The 20950-nt window shown below is 37.5% G+C and overlaps 1 protein-coding gene across 1 annotated transcript in view; it reads left to right on the top strand.

The window, feature by feature from the left end:
• The first annotated feature begins 3190 nt into the window (after positions 1–3190).
• CNTNAP4 (contactin associated protein family member 4) overlaps positions 3191–20950 on the top strand; it is a 222478-nt gene continuing 204718 nt past the window's right edge. Inside the window, exon 1 of the mRNA XM_006193465.3 lies at positions 3191–3379. Coding sequence (XP_006193527.1) covers positions 3295–3379 — 85 coding nt within the window. The 5' untranslated portion in view covers positions 3191–3294. The remainder of the gene's footprint in view (positions 3380–20950) is intronic.

The following is a 20950-nucleotide window of genomic DNA, read 5'->3' on the forward strand; positions in this document are numbered from 1 at the left end:
GGTGGGACATACATTTCTCTGGCAAGTTGTACCAAGAGGAAATTGAAAGCCTTATTTTACAAATTCTAACCCTTTGGTTTGATTTATAATGCTTTCTCAGGCAGGGTCTGGCCCATAATATGCGTATGCCAAACCCAAAGCACCAGCAGTTGTTTTTATCTTAATCGGTGGAAAATATAACCACAAATGCATACACAGGGAGAAATGATTTGTGACGTCTGAATCAGCAGTACAAGTAATGTGCAAAATTAGGTCTCTGTGCTTTTCTGATTTTTCCCATTCAGACTCTTTTCTTCCCCCTGACATTAAGCACCACTCTGGTGGAGTTGGAGAAAAGAAGCACAGGGGAGTGGGACTTGGTGACCAACACTTTCCTGCCACTAATGAATCATGTCCCTCTGGCACATTGTCATCTCTCTCCTCATCAGATTTCTCATCTGTGAAAGTGAGCTGTCATCATACAATGATGACAACAACATTGACTGTAACTCCTAGGGGCTTTCATGTAACAGGCATTGTCTCAGCCATGAGGTCGATACTCTACTCATCCTTGGTTCACAGATGAGGAAACTAAGAATCAGGGAGGATAAGCACCTTGCTCAATGGCAGGCTGGGTGGGAGGTGATGCTGGAGCAGACCTTGAACTGGGGCTGCCGGTCTCTGCATTGCCCGCTCAACCACTACTCTGTACAGTCAGAAGGCTGAGATCTAAGGCCAGAAATTGTGGACCTGCTAGGTATTAGGCACCTAGCAGGGGGTTGTCACACATTATATCACAACGGCTTTTTAGTCATTATTCTCTTTTTTTAAAAAAAAAGGAATCAAAGACCAGAGTAATTGAATCACCTAATCAGAACCACAGTGAAAGTTGAGTTCATATCCAGTCTTCTCTGTTTACAGTGTCCAGACTCTCCACTGCTTCACGTAGTCTACGGTCTCTCCCCACTGTGACCATCAGGCAGGGTGCTGGTGCAGTGGCTTGAAATGCTCAGTGCTTCTATTCAGTCCCAGCCTTCAACTCCTATTACCATAGCTCATTGATATAGAAAAATCCATCATTAATGACTGCCATGATAATTTACACTTTGTCATAGAGAAGTTATTGGCAGGAGAGGTTCCATTATTTTTCATTTTTGGTATGTGTTCAGAGCCTTTGAAAATGTATTATCTAGTTTGTTTTATGGAAACAATTAAGTATAAAGTATTAATAGGAAGACAGCTTTTCCAGAGAGCCTGGGAGCCATTCATTGAAGGTAACAGTTTTAGAGCTTTGCAAACCAGAATACTGAGCCTACTCACTGTGGCACTCTGGACACACTGCTTAACTTCACTGAGGTTCGGTCTCTTTGTCTGTTACCGGGGCATGGTGATACTGCCCTCAAAGATTGCTACAATAATTTAATTAGGTAACAAATGGCATTTATATCTGCTTTTGCTTAACACATTATGTTTGAAGATAGCAAAATCTGGGGTGTAGGCCTAGAAATACAGAGTGAACACTCAAGGAATGACCCTTCTTTTCCAGTGCTGTTTTTTAAGGGGTTTCACTACCACTCCCAGGGGTCAGGGAGGAGCTGTACTCTTATCCGAGGGACGTGCGTCCTAAGGGTGAGGCCAGTAAAATTAGAGTCAGATATAATGAAGTCCAGTCCTCAGTTCTTCACATACTAATTCTGTGATCTCGTCAAATCACTTAAATTCCCTGTTCTTGTTTTCTCATCTGTAAAATAGGAAAAGTAAAAATACCTATTCTGCAAGAGCTAAACATACTTGTTTAGCCGTTGTGGTTATACAGGAGGATGCTTCGTCATTTCTCCCCTATTTCATTTATTCCACAGCAAGGTTGCTGCTGCTGCTGGCTTGTGTTTCTTCTAATTTGTAATCACCAGAAAGTGCTTGAGAGCTCCAATATTCACTACTTTTACAAAATGTAGCACATTCTCAGTTAAATATGTTGACATTATTTTAAAGAGATTATTTATCCTTCTGTGACACCATGTGATACACTTATCATTATGTGACATTAATTCCATTATTTAACTATTTTAATATTCTATTCAAGAACTGGCAGTGTCCATGGACCAGCCATTAGAAGAGTAATTTTTCTGTAGTCGGTGATCTTCTGAATTCAACTTTACTCCTCTCTCTTTTTGACCATTTGAATTACATCTTTATATTGCTTAGGTTTGGTGTGTGTGTGGGTGTGTGTGTGTGTATGTATAGGGGGTTCCCTTCAGTGGTCCCATTATTTTTATTTTGGGGCCTTTTGGGAATCATTATTAAAGAATTTGATGTAGAATGCCACTGTTGTATTAATAGACTGACGCATTCATCAAAATAGATCTATCTGAAGCATTCAGTTTGTGGATTTGTACTCCTGATACACTAAAATAAGAAATGTTAATTTCTTGCAAACTATTACTAGATGATTTTAAATATTTGCCAAACAGGAATGTCTGTTTCCCTGTGAGGCATTTCCATAATAAAATCCTGGCACCATAGCTGAAGAGGATAGTTTTATATAAACAGAGAAAAACAACAGCAAGTATTTTCCCCAAGGACAGTTTTAGCTACAATTTACCAATGCTGCTTGGTTATTTCTGTCTCATTTTATGCCTTTGTTTTGAAACATAACGCAGTTTTACCTGGATACACTCCCGGATCATCAGGAATTAGCTCAGTATGTTGCCTGGCTCTGCTGAAGGCAAGACCTCCAGAGATTCAGGAGGCTTCACCACCCCGCCCTTTGCCCACCGACGTCTCCAGAGGGGAGCAAAGGGTTAAGGATTATTGAAGAATAGAGGAGAGGGGAGGGAGCCCCGAGGAGGCCCGGGAGCAGCAGGCCTCGCCTCCAGGTCCAGCTTTCATCAGCAGCGCTGCGCGCTGTGGAGCTCTGAGGGCTGCTGTGAATTTGGAGGAGGGATGCTGCTGCCAATTTCTGGCTCCACGGCTGCGAGGAGTGGGCGTGGCTTCGGCTGTGTGGATGCTTGTTAGAAAAGATGCTGGGCGCTTTTCAGTGAGCAGTCAGGGCTGTGGTGTGTGTGTTTGTGTGTGTGAGAGAGGGAGAGGGAGAGAGACTGAGAGAGAGAGAGAGAGAGATTGGGAGGGAGAGAGAGAGGGAGGGAGAGAGAGAGAGAAAGGGAGGAAGAGAGAAGGGAGGGAAGGAGAGAGAGAGAGACTGAGAGACCCAGAGGTGCTGAAGACCCAGACAGAGCTGGGAGAGGGACTGAGAGCAGGACTGGAGCGCTCGGAGAGCCACTCAAGATCCTTTGCGGGAGCCCAATAAATGTGAACATGGGGTCTATCACCAGAGCTGTCCTCAAGACGCTACTTCTGTTATCTACTCCAAACTGGAACAAGGTTTTAGCTGGAAATTCCTGTAAGTATACAGCAAATGATTTAAAACTTGCAGGGGGCCTCTCTGCAAAACTTTAATTCTATTTATTATTATTATTATTATTATTATTATTATTATTATTATTATTATTATTTATTTGCAGTTGGAATTACTGCAAGTGTATTGCTATAAGTGAAGCATCACTTAAAAATCTTGCAAATGTAGCTGGGTTTCCACATGCCATTCCTCCCGGTTTGGTCACAATTTGCAAAGTGTCATTTCTCTTTTTGTCTGTGAGCAGCATCTTATTCTCTGGTCTTTGTATCTTCATTGAGAAAACTCAAGTTCTAGTAAAATATTAAATTTGCATCTTAACCAGGGACTAGCCTGTGAATGTCTTTGCTTCTTCCGTGCTTTAGGATTACTGAATTTTATTGGAATTATGTCTAACAGGAAAACAACTGGCAGACTTTACATTATGCTGCATTAGCTTAGATTTCTGAAGTTTGCAATTTGGCAGACTGGTGGCCAGCTGCATTTTTAAAATGATGCCAGGATAATAACTGAAATGTACTGCAGAATTCAGGAGCAGAATTGGTGGAGGTGAACCTCAGTATTAGGAATTGTGCCCTCACTGCTACAAGAATGAGGCTTGAGCACTCCTGAAAGAAGGGACTTGATTCCTATGTTTTGCTTAAAGAAAAAACATTAAGGTGATTTTTCAAAAGTATTATTCTTTGGGGGTTGAATTTTTAACTTTATAAATTTGTGATTGAATATTATGATTCTGAGTTAATGAACTCAGGGAAGATTTACTAAGACCTTATTTCTAATTTGAGTATCATCCAAAATAATTTGGCAGAACCCCTTCATCCACTTCTCCTTAGAGGTAAGAGAAAGTTTTTTAAAAGTTACCTTTGGCTTCAAATCTCTAAATGGGAGAATTCCCCCCTCCTTGGATCCATGAGCTCAGCAAATACAACTTTTTCTCTCTTTCTTGGATTTTAAAGGAAAAGCTCATCTGCTTTTCAAGAAAGGGCTCTGAGGCCTATTCAGGAATTTATGTCACTGCTGTTCATCCAGTTGTATGTTTGGGGGACACAAATAAGACAGTAGCCAGGCATTTGCTATGTCACGTCCCTGGTGTGCACTGAAGGGCTCTGATGTGGGAAGAATATTATAAATGACCTTCCTGGGGCAAGTCAAATACTCATGAGCACTGCTAGGCCACTGTGCCTTGTTCCATTCCGTATTAGCTCACTTAATGTGTATCTATCACTCTGAAAGAAGACAACTTCACTCGGATGCTGCGCTGATTCAGCTTCTGTTTTAACTTGGGGTGGGGTGTAAGAATCCCAGGAGTCAATAAAATGTGCATATTTTTACCTACTCAAAGTCTTGGAATGCTGTAAATGGTAGCATTTGACAAACATTACAACAAACAATAACAACACACACACACACACACACACACACACACACACAGAAAGTTATGTAGAAAAGGCATAAGTAATTCATCCTCCAACTACCGAAGTTTCACAAAAAAGAAAGGCACTAGAGGTCACTCTTACAATGTAAAGCACATCATTTGAAGCATCCTTCCCTTAAAAGCAGAGCTTAAGTCTGGCCTAGAGGCAGTCTTGTCTTTCCAGCATGCTGCCTGTGCTTGGGCTTGAAATCTATTAATGTGATTGATTGGGCTGCTGGGTGTTTACATTTGTCTGTTTTCTTGAAGTCCTATAACAGGCAGATCAAAATTAAATAGCTTCCCTTGTAATGTATCTTTTTTAAAGGAAAGATGAGCTGCTAAGAAGATCTGAGGAGAACAGAATATTCGTAGGTGCTTAGCTCTGGCTGGGCCTCTCCTGACACCTGAAGTTTCAATCTTGTTTCTGTATTCTTTTAGCCTTGGTTTTAGTCTTCAGGAGGTAGTTTAATGCTCTTTTGAACATTCAGTAAAATTAAAGAACCTATAACATTCAAAATTATTAGGAACATTTAAATATTAAAGTTGGAATTCATGTTTACCATATATTTTAAGGGTTGACTGTTCTTAAGTGTCAAACATGCAATTAAATGACTTTAGATAATTAAAGTTGCATTTAGTAATTTCTTGTTCCTACCGCATTGACAGTGCGATTTACAGAAGTGGATATAAAAGAAAAAAAATCATTTCCTCATCTTTATTGCATCTTCAATATTTAGTACGTATTTTGGAGGTGGGGAAGGAAGAAACTTCTACCTAGTACCGAGTCATGGTACTTCCTATGTTGTATCTTTTTTAGGGGGAACAAACCTATATGTTTACCAGCAAGTTTGGAATTCATTGTATGGACACATCAACCAGCCTCAGCACTTTTATAGTGTTGCAATAACTCCAGTAATTCTTTTGGACAAGACTTTATATTAAAACATGAATCAGTCTTGAACACCAGTATTGAAGTCAGGGAGAACAGAATAAAAATAAAGTTAAAGGCCAGTCTCTCAGGTGAATACAAAAATATTTCGCCTTTATTTACAGCTGATTCACCAGGAGCTAATCTGCTATCCACTGATATGCCACGGCTGCCCGAGGCTGCCAGTGTGAAAGTGTCTTTGGGGCAGGACCCTGCAAACCAGGGATAGCTCACGGATTCAGTACACTTTAATTTGAGTGTCAGTTGACCTAATGAATCAACAAGGTAACTTTACATTAGAAGGATTCTGTGCAAACACACACACACATATACATGCTCATGAGTATATGTTCATGTGTGTGTGAGTATATGTGTATACCTGTATAAACATGTGTAAACCACTAGACCCATGTGCTCATCGCATTTTTGGTGGCTCTGCTTACTCCTCTGCTGTCTAAAGATGATATATGTTGAATGGACCGCATTCTTTGCCTGCCAGCACCCTACTTGACATTTCAAAATCATTGAATCAGTCCCAGATCTTTCCTCTTTGTTCTGGTCAAGGTGAGTTTGTTGTTAGATTGAAGGGTTTCCTTCCATGAAAGTTTAGAGAGAGAGCCTTGTGGCAGGGCTTGCTCTTTAATGAGTTGCACAGGCTATCGTTGGTTTCTTCACTTGCCACTAAAACGCATGCACTGAGAGGGGAGTCATCTCTTTATTTTACAGTCACTCTTATGAACCCACAGTTCCTTCTGAACGTTAAGACATTGTTGGGGGAGGGGCTGACTCACTAGAAAAGAACAGGTGTAAGCAGTGAGGCAAGTAAGAGTGTTGCTTTTATTTTGATTCTTGCACATCATGTGATGGATGCTCTCTGGCTTCAGGTATACTGAGAATATTTATTGCTCCACAAGTAGCCTATAAATGATGTAATTTAGAAGTTAATTTCTTGCTGCTTTCTTTCTTTAAGTAAAGGTTATATCTGATATCTACCCTGAAAGAAGCACTAAAGAATATGTTAAAATTAACATTAGGTGAAGGTAATTACTTGGGTAGATGATCAGTCTTGTGGGCTCTGGAATGCCACCTACATGCCACTGGACAGATTCTCAAATTATGAAAACTCAGCCTTGGACTTCTTTCTAGAACCCCCCTTCTTTTCCTCCTCCTCCCCCAGATACCTTCCCATCTCAAAAAATAACTGGATAAAACAGTTAAGTACTGATAAAATACAATTATATGATGCATTATATAAGTAGCTGGGTTTTGGATGTAAATGTGAGCCTGAACTTTGACTCACTTTCCTGACAGTGATACTGATTTGTTTTCGTCAGTCAGGTGCATCCTCCCCACTCCTGATTGTGTGCCCCAAATCAGTTCATAAGGACAGCCTCCAGCTATGGGGATGACACGGTTCATAGCCAACCCGGGGATTGAACACATGACTTTCGCGTGGTGCCTAGTGCTTACTCTAATGTCCTCTAAAATTAATTTCAGAATTTGTATCATAAATAATTCCTTTATGGGAGTGAATCTCTATATCAAGATTGAATTAATTTAGCTCTTCAGTGAAAACAAATTAATAGAATTCTATAATGTCAATTGTAAGATAATTTAATATTTAGTTCAGAGGTTGTGCTATGTGCCATGTGCCAAATCTGGCCCACTGACTTTTTTGTGTAGCCTGTGAGTTAAGAATGGTTTTTACATTTTTAAATGTTTGAAAAAAAATAAACAAAGAATTCTTTGTGGCACAGTTCTATGAAATTCAATCTCAGCTGTTCTTCCTTCTCATTAGTAAACCTGTATGGCAAACATTTATATCCCATTATTATTATATTTTTAACTTAATCAGTAAAATTACTTAAAATTGATTTCCCTTTTATTATATAAGGACCTATATAATATTCTTTACTACTGAGCTCTTTATAAAAAAGTTCATTGACCTTCATTTAAATAATATACAATATAATATGAGACATGGATAGTGTATAAATTGTGTAGTGCTGTGATAAAATTTAGTCTTACTTATTTAGCACACAAAATACATTCTTGAAGAATTGCAGTGGTGAAGGTATGCTCTACTGCCAGGAACTGTAACAGAAGAAGCCTTTGTTCGTATCTTCTTTGTGTGTGTCTTCCTAAAGACTTTATCCTTCAGAAATCTTGTTATTTCCATGGGTATGAATTATTTATAACTATTTGTAAAGTTTCAGCAGTTTTGGTTGCTAAAGAGGCACTTTCAATCTCAAGTAACCGCATTATTATCAGAAGTTCAATAAAGGGTGTAAGTAATTACGTCTTAGATATTTTGAAAGAAAATTCTGTTGTTATTTTATACTTTCATGAGTGTAAAATATTCCACTCCATACTAATCAGGAACTTGCATTTGAAATCACTGATTGTATGAGGAAATCGTCTTAACTTGGAAGAGTGTTCTTGTCCCTATGGCTTTTACAGTAGTAGCTTCCTTAAAATTCTGAAATTGGCAAACTTTCTAGAATAAATTGAAAAATAGATTTTCATTTAAGCACTGCCCACTGAGAATTCATAATAATTAAGCAGGTGCCTTTCACCTACTCATGCCAAGATAATTAATTCGTAAATGCCTTGTCCATTCGAAATTGTATTTAATTTTCATTTCTAAGAGCTGATGATTGGCCTCATTTTATTTACGTTACATTGTTTATGACAGTGTTTTTAAAAAGTTTAAGTTAAAAAATATGATGGGATATAATATTTTAAAAATTCTTTTGATTGGAATTTCATTGTGCCATTTTTTCCCCCCAAATAAATGGTCATATGTTGGAATAATTTATTTTTCATAATACTGTTTATGATGGTTCAGCTCTAATAGAGATTTCTGTCTTATAAAAAGACCAGTTTCCATATCAAAGACAACCTAGGACACTCTCGTAGAGCTTACTTAATGTGACTTACTCTGGGTGTCAACAAGAATGGTGATGGGGCCCATGACTCTTCCACAATAAATAGATGATAAAGGATCATGACACTCGAATTACATGGTTCTGAGGTTTTTTACAACAGAATATCAATCTTGCTTTACAGATACCTATTTTTCACAATTTGATACTATATTTAGAATCTGAGTCCCCTTGACCTTAGATAAATCAATATTGAGGCCTTAATATTGTCAACTTATGAATCACATGACCAATTAGTCAGGTTATTTAAGAAATCCTTCTCCATCCTATAAAAAAATCTTTTCCTTTCCTCCTTTGTGACTGGAAGTTTACAGAGTGACCTAGCCTCAGAAAACAGTAGGGAGAATAATAAGAATTTATCCAGCATTGTTACATAAGTCCCAGGTATGCGTATTCAGATCGGTAGGTGAATGTTTCTGGTGAAACATTAAACAGTACAGACTTTGATTTTTTCAGTGGCCTGGTGTTTCAGTTATTGCTTAGCTTAATTTTTTTTTTTACATTTTTATCGATTCAGAAGTCTTGGCCTCAATAACTTGTTAGAATTTATCTAGAATTATTGTGGTTTTTCAAGTTAACTAGCATGATAAGGAAGGATGGACCTAACACAAAATATGTGTTCAAAACAGAGGATGTTTCATGGATTAACCACAATCATAGAGTGAACTGAGCTGTGTTATTGTTGGTGGTGGGGTGAATTCTCATAGAATATATGGAGCATTGTTTTAATGGGTATTTCAGTTGGGAACTTTTAGAAATACTCTTTAACAACAGATCTTTAAAAACATATCTTGAATTGTGATGTCGTATGCTAAAGTCAGATTGATTTTGGTCCCTTTAAAAAGAAAAAATCTTAGAAAGAGAGATAAATGCCCCAAACTAAATGCAGACAAAATTGATGGCACTTTAGAAGACCTTATGGATATCATTGCAAGTCCTTAAAGGAAGAATGAACTCATCAAAAAGCCTCAATTAATTGAGTATACATAAATAAATAATTTACCCACAAGATTAATATTGTAATTTGAAGGCTTTGAGTTTTTTTTTATAAGTTTAAAATTTCTTGAGAAATAATGGATACTTTACCCATACCACTATGTTACACTAAATGCAATTCTAAATAACAAAGATGTCATTGACCGTTCGATTATCTTCTTAGTTACTTTTTGGGGGAAACTTTGATGTCTGAGATTTCAACATTTAAATTTCTTCAGTGAGTTCTAAGGCGATCATGTGGGCTTCAATTGGGCATGTTTGTATGTCTGTATGTGTTTATATTTATTTATATGTCTTCTAGAACTAATACATTACAAATTATTATTACTTTAGTTCTCCTGAGGAAAACTGGCATTTAGAAGAGAAAGAGTATGTACTTCATTTTTTTTCTCCCAGTGAATTTTCGTCATGGTTCACAGAAAAGTGGTACTCTGGTAATAAAACTGGAGAAATAGCATAACAGGAGGTAAAAATGAGCCTGTTTATGTTACAGTTAATGAGTCATTCCAATGTAATAATTGGAAAAGTGAGTGAAGCCTGAAAACATTTGACATTTTAAGTAGTTTAAAATTAGTAACTATAAAATTTTTTTATACCATAAGTATTTAATAAAGCAGTGATGAAATTTACCTCTAAGGTTTTTAAATCACAAAGGAAAAAAATAGTGTAGTATGTATCAGTTGGCCTATACCTCTAATTACCTTTTTTATTAAGTACCTCTCATTACTTGGCAGTGCTCTAAGATGTTATGTGCTTCTAAAATGTAAAAGACACGTTTGTTTCTGTAACCATTTTTCCCCCACTGGCAATTATGGTACTTATTAGTGAGGTCACAGGTTGACATTAGTTTAGAAACAGCATGTGAATATATGAATTCACCTGCCTTCCTAAATTACTTTTATTGTATAGTTTTAAGACAAACTACAACCTGTCATTTCATTTACTTAGACTTGCTCTGAAGTTATAACCTATAGAGACATATTTTTTAAATCCTTTGAAGGACACAGTCCTCCTAGAAGTTGCTTGCATGCCTTGGAGTGGTAGATGCCTGGATGACAATGAATAGACATTTGAACCCTGTGGCCCACGGCTGAGAGCGCCACATTTTCCTCTTAATAGAAACCAATTATATTTGCATATCAGACCCAAAAGAGAGATTTTTTCAGAAAAGTTGAGAAAGTTCAATTTCTCTCTGGACTAATAGCTCTGTTCTAAAAGATTGAATATGTGTGTAGATCTTCAGGGCTTGTTTTTAGTTTTCAAAGATACTGATATGTGTTTGTCTTTTAAGATTATGTTCATCAGCAGATAACCAAACAGAAGGAACTAAACAGAAAGTGGTCTGTAAGGGAAATGAACTGCTGAAGTGAAATTGTCATTGTGTGTGTGTGTGTGTGTGTGTGTGTGTATGCATAAATATGTTGGAAGATATTGTGGGTGGGAATTGGAATACAGGCCACGTTGGTAGAGAAGTGGAAAACATTGCCCTAGGTGGCACATTTTTAATTAAATATTGTTCAGATATATAATAAGATTTTTAATTGCTACCGTACCAGAATAGTCTCCAGTATAGTTTTAAAATAGCATGTGGGGTTAAAAAATAGTGAGAGGTCTTTTTGGATCCAGTTTAAACTCATCCCAAACAGAGGGACAGTGTTGCCTTTTTGTGCCCAAAGTGCTTTATTTTCTGGGATATGCCATGAAGACCTCAGGATTCCCCACACTTAGCTCAGCTTCTAGTCAGTCCTAGGGTGCTAGTCTCTATGGCAGACGAAGGCAGAAAACAACAGGAGAAATTTTGACACTTAAAAGCCACTAGGTAAATTGAAATATAATTTAACTCTCTAAGACAATGCAATAAAGTGATGCTGGTACCAAGAGAAGGGCATTCTAAACAGTTGTGCGTCTTTCATGCCACTCACTTTTATCTCTCAAGTTTGGCTGATCTTAAGCAAAAAGACTCTATGTCCAAGGCAGAAAGCTGCCTGAGTGCTCAGCGATCCTCATAATTAAGGATTTATAATATTTACATTTGCCATGTTTTAGATGTTTAGGACTTAATTAAAAGAACATTGCTAAAATAAAAGCAATTCTATCTAAAGTGGTGGGGAGGGAATTCTGTGCAAGGTTATAAAGCTGCTCAGTGAGGCTCTTTTGTTCCATTGTGGGTATGATTTCTGTGCTTATTTGAACTGTTGTACTTTACGTGGAGCCTGTATGATGATCCTGTTAAGAAAACGTCAGGCACCTGTAAAATGTCATAACACAACCTCTTAAGTACCATAAGATGTGTAGCCCTTCCTAAAACACACAAAAGAGGAAATTTGGAGAGAGAACTAGGATACATTTAAGAAAGCAAAGAGCAAACACTGAAGATAACTTCTGGTTTTTTAAACTCATAGCATCCTATAGCATCTAATCACAAAACGGAATATGATAAAATACTTCATAGTCAAATGTCTACTAGAGAAAGGGGAAAAGGAAGCCACTAAAAATATGATGTAGAATTTTAGGTACTAAGAATAAAATTATGATCGCAATAATATGCTGTGCTCGATGTATGAAACTGAGTCATTTGCTGGCATGGCCTTCTAAATGATCATAGTCACTTCTTGAAAGCTTTGATATGTGCTTGCTTATGGAATGTTTCTCTCTATATCTATATCTATATATCCAAATATACATTTGAGGAATCTTAAAAGATGATGACATTTTACAGGAAGATAATTTAAAAAAAACATGCATGCAATTAAAAGAGGAAAATAAAAATTCAGGACTCATGAATGGTCAGAATTACTAAAGACAATGAAAAAGTTTTGCAAATGTTTATAGGCAAAAGAAGAGCAAAGAAGCTACAAGCACACTCTTTATAAAGTTAATGATAAACAGAAAAAAAAAGAGAAAACTGATTTTATTTTTCTTTTACCCTCCATCAAGGAGAAAAGTCTTCAAATGAGGAAATGTAAAATAAAGAAATTGAAGTGCAAAATAGATGAAGGAGTTGAAAATCTCTTCCTGACATACAGAAAGAACTTTGTAGGACAATTTTCCAAATAGAAAGCAGCGAGCTAGGAGGTGCTACAGAGATGGAGAGGCACGGGGATGGCTGGAAGGGGGAAGGTGCTGTTCCAACTTTATACTCATGTATTTTTTGTCCACTGAACGTCTTCAATCCAAAAGTCATCTGATATCATGGCCTATCAAGTTACATTTGCTATAAATAAAAAAGGAAGCAGAGACAGATAGACATACATTTTCTAAAAAATCAGGTTTGATACTCTACGGTCAGGAACAGGTGAACACTCAAGGTCCTACTGAACTTCTGCTCAGAGAATGGAGAGAGTTCCACGGAGGAAGGAGTGAGAATTGCTTTCAGTAGAAGTTTTCCAGGGGCATTTAGAGGGAAGTGACTGAGGGCAATCAGGCAAAGGGAACAGCAGATGTAAAGACCCTGTGACTGAGGCTAGAGAGCACTTGGAGGGCAGGATTGTGAGGGAGAGAGAGCAGATACAACAGATAAAAGTGGAAAGATCAGCAAGCACAGAAGAGGAAGATACTTGTTTTCTATGCTAATAAGTTTGAACTTAATTTTGAATACACCTAACAGTGAAATACAGCTCTGAGGCAAGACTTGCTTTCTTTTATGATAAAAACCTGAAAATTTGATTAAATATATCAATGCCTTATGGCAGACTTACCTAAAAATACGATAATATGTGTAGTATTTAAAAATATTGCATGAGTCACAGGAAGTAGTGAGGAAGGAAGGGGACAGCTGCCTCGCCAGTCCTATCAGCCAAATCAACCCTGGCAATCGCAAAGATGACAGATGCCACAAGCAGATCATCCTCACATCCAGGAAAATGAAAGAGGGAAATGTTCACAGAAGGCTCAGTTCTGCTAACTCAGAAAAACAGAGCACTGCTGGCATCTTCTCTAGAGAATGTTTCAGAGATTAATGATACTACATACATTCTTTCCATGCTCATCTATTTCATGTTGCAATTATAATATATTTATATATATCAGTGTATATGTAAGTGTAAAATTTTCTTCTCTGAATTGTGCTGACACTCCTGTACCCATGCTCCTTGGTACCCAAGGACCTATCCATTCTGTCTAAATTCCTTTGAGACAACAGTTTCAAGAACGGATTCTAAGGGGCTGGAACAGCTCAAATCTCAAAGAGAAACCAACTCCTTTCTGCAAGATTGCAACACTGCCTGACCAAGCATGCTGCCGCTTTGCTTCTTTCCTCTGTAAAACCCCTCTCCCTCCCCACGTTCAGAGATATGCTCCCTTTGGGCAATGTATTAGTCTGCTTGAGCTGCCATAGCAAAAGACCACCGACTGGGTGACTTAAACAACAGAAGTTTACTTTCTCAAAGTTTTAGAGGCTGGAAATAAGAGATTCAGGTGCCAGGTGGATTGATCTCTGGTGAGGCCTCACTTTCTGACTTGTAGATGGCCACCTTCTCTCTGTCCTCACAGGGCCTCTCCTCTGTGTGTGTGATATGTCAGAGAGAGCGTTCTGGTGTCTCTTCCTCTTCTCATAAGGCCACCAGTCCTATCCCATTAGGGCTGCATCCTTATGATCTCATTTAATTTTATTTTTCTCCTTTTTAAAGGCCCTGTCTCCAAATACAGTCACATGGCGGGTTGAGGATTCCCTGTATGAATATTCAGGGAGGACATAATTCAGTCCATAGTAAGTGCTCTCCCTGTCTCAACTGCCCTTGGTATTTGGGAGAATTTTTGAAAGTTCAACAGCAGATATATTGCTTTGACCTATTCAAACCTATCAGGTGAGTGAAGTCGTCTTCAGGTAGAACCACCCTCAGTGGGTTGCTGGGATCACATGCAGTGTGCTCGTCCCCCAGCTCCCACTGCTTGGTTGCCAAGGGGTGCTGCCCCTCCCCGCCCCACCTCTCTTTCCTCTTACCTGCTCCTGGTACTCTCCAACTGCTTCTGCTGTGGAGTTTCTGATGTCCCACAGAGGGCTGCATTGTAAGGATACCAAAAAAATGCCTTCCCATCATGTCACACTAGTTTTATATCTTGGAAGCAAGTCATTCCCTTTGAGTGCATGATTCTGTTCTAAATAATCCTTCCAGCAAGTCTTAGACACAGATGAGACAATACTCTACTGTCCTCTATTAAAGTTACCTCTCTATTTATCACCTGCACTCACACAGCTATTACCACAAATACTGTTTTATCCCCCTCCAAATTATTTTCTCCTTAATGGTACCAAGCTCCCAATGTGTTGTGATTCGCTCTCCGTGTTTCTCACGTCCCCTCCCCAAAAGTTGATTTTACAATTTGTTTTCTCTGGCACTTTTCCAATTCTAAGCTCTAAACTCAGAGCACACATATTCTCCCCTTTTTTCCTGTGATGCCTTCTATGTCTAGCTAAAAAACAAACAAAACACAAGTAAAACAAACGAGCAATCATCATTATAATAACTACTTTAAATTCAATTTAAAATTTGTCTGATTTAAAATTTGTAGAATGCCCTCCTAGCATTGGGAACTGGGACAGATGTTTGCCATACATTGTTTCACTCAATCTTAACACAGCATCTGTTCACACCCGTCTTTTCTCTTATGCATATTTTCCCATCCTCTCCAGTGCATTCCTCTTGTGGCTAAATAATCTTTGTATTTATCTTTTTAAATGGCACTTAGTAACTTATCATGTGGATGCGTTCTTATTTAAACATTCCTCTATTTTGAACCAATTGGTTGTTCACTGATTTATTTTTAAATTTTCTTAGTCTGTCAGTGTCTGCTTCTGGTAGTGTACAGCTATCTTAAGATTTCTGTAATTCTCTAAGATCACAGTATCTTAAGCCATTTACAAATGGCAGTGTCACGAAGTGTTCAATGTCTTTGTCTCATTTTAGTGAAAATCTAAATTTATTTTGGAAGGAGAAATTCAAAGCAATAGCTGTCTTACACCCTTCCCTTTCCTGCTCAAGAATTTATAACACTTGAAGATGGTTCTGTGTCTCTTCCAGCAGTATCATTTGTTCAAACATAAATCAGAGGTGGTGGGTAGAGATTGCCACATTTGACAGATCGCAGAAGCACATCTGTCACCCTCCAGGAAACCTGCTCACTCATCAATTGGTCTTGTCAGTTATACACATAACCGTCTCGTCTCTGCAGCCCTCAGCAGCACCACCAATCATCCCTCCGTGTGTCCCTCTCAGGAGTTCGGTGCCCGTGGCCTCTGATGGGCTGTTGCAAAGGCAGGTTTTCAGTTGTAACCATGAGCCTAGTGTCTTCTCCAGAAGGTATGAGTCAGTATTTATGGGAAGAACCTCGTAACTGCCATATCAACTCCTCCCTTGGTACTGATTTTGATTTCCCTCTGGCGTCATCGAGTTTCATCTGCCTTAAAAAATATATATAATTTCTTCCATCTTTTTGAGAAAAATTTCAAGATCTCAAGAAAACAGACTTGTCTTCCTCAATACTTTTATTCTCTCCTTAGTCAGGAAAAGCAACCTATGTTTAATGAAGATTGTATTCAAAAAGAAAAGCTTCAGATTTACAATTTCATTGAGATTTTACAATTTTCAGTAAGAACTGTTTCCACATAGCTAAATGTTGAGCCAGTCTCCCGGAGAGTAGATGATTCTGTGAAATATCTGATGTGTGTTTGAATGGTGTTCATTAATCCCAGTTTCCTTCTGAAAAAGAAAAATATCAGACATTCAGGGCACTTTGTGTCTCACTCTTTCTCTGACTGTTGACCCCTATTCATCTAGTCCAGCTCTCTTTATATCTATGCCTGAGGCTCTTTACAATTTCCTCCTTACTCTGCACAAGCAGTACACTGCCCCTTTAAAAATTTGCTCTGTTGAACAAAGCAATGAGATAGATTTTATATTATCTTTGATATAACAATATTGATGAGCTTTCTAGTTCTTGACATACCAATATTGAATGTTTTCTAGTTCTCCAGCTTCCCAATCACATGGGTAAAAAATATTAAGGGAAAATGATTTCATTGGACATTAATTAATTGGCTCTAAATGAATTTATTCTTAGTTTGTACAGTCCACTTTTGGGGTGAACTTCTGTGACTCTGCACTTAAGCACTCTTTCACAAAGTATTTCTTCATAGTTCTATGGCTCTTTGCTTGGAACTAATTGGCTATTGTTGAAAATAAATGTATTTAATTACAAATTTCATCTGCTAGGCAAAATACCAGGTTGAAATACCATCTGAGAATTGAAATTTATTGCATCTTCTAGAATGAGCCATATTTTTTCAAATTAAAATATACAATTGATGCCCAGAACTGAATGTTTAGCATTTTTAGCAGAGTGATTTGAACTGAAAGTTATGATCAGCTTTTATTCTTTATGTTCAGCAAGCATCTCTTAAGCCATACATCCTTCTAAGTGCAAAGATGTAAACAGAGTTAGTCCTTATCTGTCTACCGGTTGCCATTTCAGGGATTCTGCTTATTTTCTTATTTTTTAAGTGAGCTTCCAGTGTGATGCACAGAAAAACAAATCAGAGTTACTCTAGAGTTCCCAGATTTTGGAGGGTGAGTGGACTAGGTAAGGAAATTATCTGTCCATCTGTTCAGCCTTTAAAACAGCTACATGTGAGTTTCTTGTTCTAGTCAGAGTAGTGGGGTAAAAATCATAAATCCCTGCCATTCAGAGGCCCGAAAACCATATGGGGAAGACAGAAAGACATGCCTTAAAGTAACTCAAATGAAAGAAAAACTATGGTACACGCTACAATCTAGATTCCTGGTGTAATTCCATTCTTATTTATTTGGTAACCAATGTGTTTCCTCTCATTTCCTTTAAAAATCAATATATGACCAGTAATATTACTAGAGTTGTAAGATGAGTTATTGTATTTTTCATTGACTGTGAGTTGGTGGTCTGGGAATTTATCCCCATGAATTACACTGGGTGGATATGTTCCATATTAAATGAACCCTGTAATTGCATTCTTTGGGGCTCTGGTTGTTTTTCAGTTGGCACTGATGATTTAGAGACTTAAATTTAAGAAAGAAAGAAAGAGTAGCTAAGAATATTATGAAAATTCTTAGTGAAATAATGTTTGCATTGCCTAGACATATTTAGCTTCAGACAAGCAATTACTTTTCACTGGGTTGGGTCTATTAAAGTCTTCCTTACCCTTGTAATTTGAGGCTTCTTGGGGTTTCACATTACTTTGCTCATTTTATTCATTTATTCACTCAACAGATATTTAGTAAGCCTCTGCATTTAGTAAGCCTCTGCTACCTACTTGTGGTACTTCAGCATCGGTGGTTTTGAAATGTTATAATGGTCAGAGTCAGTAACTTCTTGCTAACAGTGGAGAATGGAAGTTTTGACTCCTAGATACTTGAAGCTTTTGAGATCATGTTTTATGGCTAAGATTTTGATTTTCTTACAAGGAAATGTACAGTATTGTTCAGGGTGCTTACAGGGTGGCCAGTTTTACTACAGACAGTGTGCTCAGTTGCTGTCTTGGCTAACTCTTAATCAGCCCACACTGAGCTCAAAGCTCAGCATCACCACTTTCTAGTTCTGCAGAAAAGCACAGCAGTGTGATGGGCATGATGAGAGAGAGAAATACAAGGCATTTGGGCTGATTATAGGCAGAGCATCAGAGCATCAAAGGAAGAAAGCTCTTTCTTGGACAAATAGAAGAGCCAGGAAAGGTAAGTCGAGGGAAGCGTATTTCAGTTCGAATGAGCCTCAGAGTTTGGAGCATTTGAATGCACCACGAGTAATCCAGAAGGACTGGCCAAAAGTGAGGAGTGGCAGCAGATAAAGCTAAAGAAATAATCACAAAGCATCCTAGGTTATGAGTCTTATATGTAAAGCAAAGACCTAATTATTCCCTAGAGGGTCATCTTAATGTTAGAAGTGTTACGTGCACACGTGTGGGGGACACTGATTAGATTTGCATTTTGTAAAGTTAAGGATGGAATGATGAGGGGAAGGGAATGGAGTCTATCTTGGAAACAGAATCAGATATTTAGCTGGTGATTTAATTCCTGTAAGAAGTAATAAGAGCCCCAGAATAACCAAGACAGTGACACTGACAACAGACTTGCTCCATGTAAACATGTAAGACTGACAGAACACCAGGACTGATTGAACCTAGAGAAATATGAGGGCAAGGAATGGTCAATTCCAGTTGGTGGCTTTACTTTTGTTTTATTATAACTATATTTATATGCCAAAAAGTGTAACGTGCTTTTTGTATGTAGCTGCTTTCCTTCTGAATAAGGAATTTTAATTCATTTCTATCGTTTCTTTTTTTTTTTTATTCTCTTACCCACCCTCTTTACAAAGGATCATGTTTGAATTTTTTTGAGATTGTGTGTAATATGTATGATGCAATATTTTATGAAGTTCTGTGCCATGGTGATATATTGAGTAAAATCTTTTTGAAATAAGGCTCAGAGTACTTTTTGGCATCACATGTTGTTGCATTTTAATGACATCTCTTATTTTTGGAAAGAACAAGAGTAGATTCTGAATGGAAGTTTTCATAGAACATTCTTCTTCCTCATCACTGATAACTATGATGTTTTCCTGTCTCCCACTCAAATGTCTACCCACCCCACCCAGATGGCTTAGAAAGTAGAGATTCAATACTCTCTCCTTATGACAAAAGGTTGAATTCCTGTAGTTGGGTTGATTTTGTAGTTGAGTTGTTTAAATGCTTCAGGACAAATAAAGTATGGGTTGAAGTTTCTATCACTTGATGTGTAAAAAGAGGGCATAGATAAATTGGAAAAGCAAAGTTCGATTAAAATTTTACAACATGCACTTTAAGTTATGTTTAATTTAATTAAAGAAACGTTTAGTTAAGTGCCTTCCATGTTGAAGCACGTGCTAGAAAACGGGTATATAAAGAGTATAGACTCTGCTCTCTACATGGAATAGAGAGAAATGGTACAGTTCACTGCAGTGGTACTAATTGTACCATTTTTGGAAATGCCTCATCAAGTCCATTTCTTTTGCTATATTAAGGATTCAGAAGCCATATGTGAATGCTGTTGAATTACTGGCCATCTTTGATACCCCAGGCATTGAGAAGAGCCAAGGTAATTGCCCCTCCAGAGAGCTTTAATTCTCCAGTGTGTTTTGCAAGGTTATACAGTCTTGTGAGATTTAAAAATCTGTGGCAGGAAACATTTGAGGCTTACAGTTGCTCTCCAGTGGCAACTGTTACATTTTTAAAATATACTCCTGGACATACCTAGCTATGAAGAAAAACCCTGAAGATTTTTACTCAACAAAGCAGTAAAGAAATAACCTTCACTAACTTAGAAGTAAACTCAGAGGATTTATGAAAAATAAGAAGAAAAGCTCTATTTTAAAAAGTATTTTAGTATTTTGAACATCAGAATTTCAAGAACAACAAAATCAGCAACTGGTCTTTAACAAGCTGTTTTAATTGATGATAATCATTTAGCTAACTCTCTTGGCCACTTACATTTAAGCATTTGTAACCCATTACTATTTAATTTGAATTTTGCTTAAAACCAGCAAACATGTATTCAAAATTCTATTAGGTAGGAATGCGCCCTACCCATATTAGTGCTCTACATTGCAAAGAACTTGAGGTATTGAATGAATTGCAATAAAAGATGATTATTTATATTTATTTTTTACTCAACCACAGTAATATATTTAATTTATTATGTTGCAGCTTTAAAAAATAAAAGGGACTTCCATATGTGCATATTATGAGCTCCATATGTGCGTATTATGAGTTATTTTACAATGGAAATTAAATCCTTAGTGCTGAGGAATGAGTCAGTGATTTTACAGAATCTTGATTCCAGTCTATCACTTAAACTTCTTCCAAGTTAATTTAAATATATATTCTCAGACTATGAAATAATGGATTGTTGTCACTTAAATTAGTCAACATTTACTAAACAAAAAGAAGCCCAGAAAGTTATGATTGATAGATAGACAGATAGATAGATAGGTAGATAGGTTTCCACTCTGCTAATGGTTGTATGTGATCATCCAACATACTGTTTTCAGATCCCTTCATCCAAAGATTCCAAATAACTCGCTCTTTCTGATTTTATTTGGCATTTGCAACATGTAAAAATGTTTTAAATATTTCTTTGAAAAATATTACTCATACCACAAGATCTGATAAATCAGATACTAACCTAGAAGCCAGAGATCATGTCTGGCTCTTCTGCCCCCTCTTCTTTGTATCAAATGTGTTATTTTTTCCTGACAACCCATGGTCAGAGACC

Source organism: Camelus ferus, chromosome 9, assembly GCF_009834535.1.
Source record: "Camelus ferus isolate YT-003-E chromosome 9, BCGSAC_Cfer_1.0, whole genome shotgun sequence".
NCBI classification, from domain to species: domain Eukaryota; kingdom Metazoa; phylum Chordata; class Mammalia; order Artiodactyla; family Camelidae; genus Camelus; species Camelus ferus.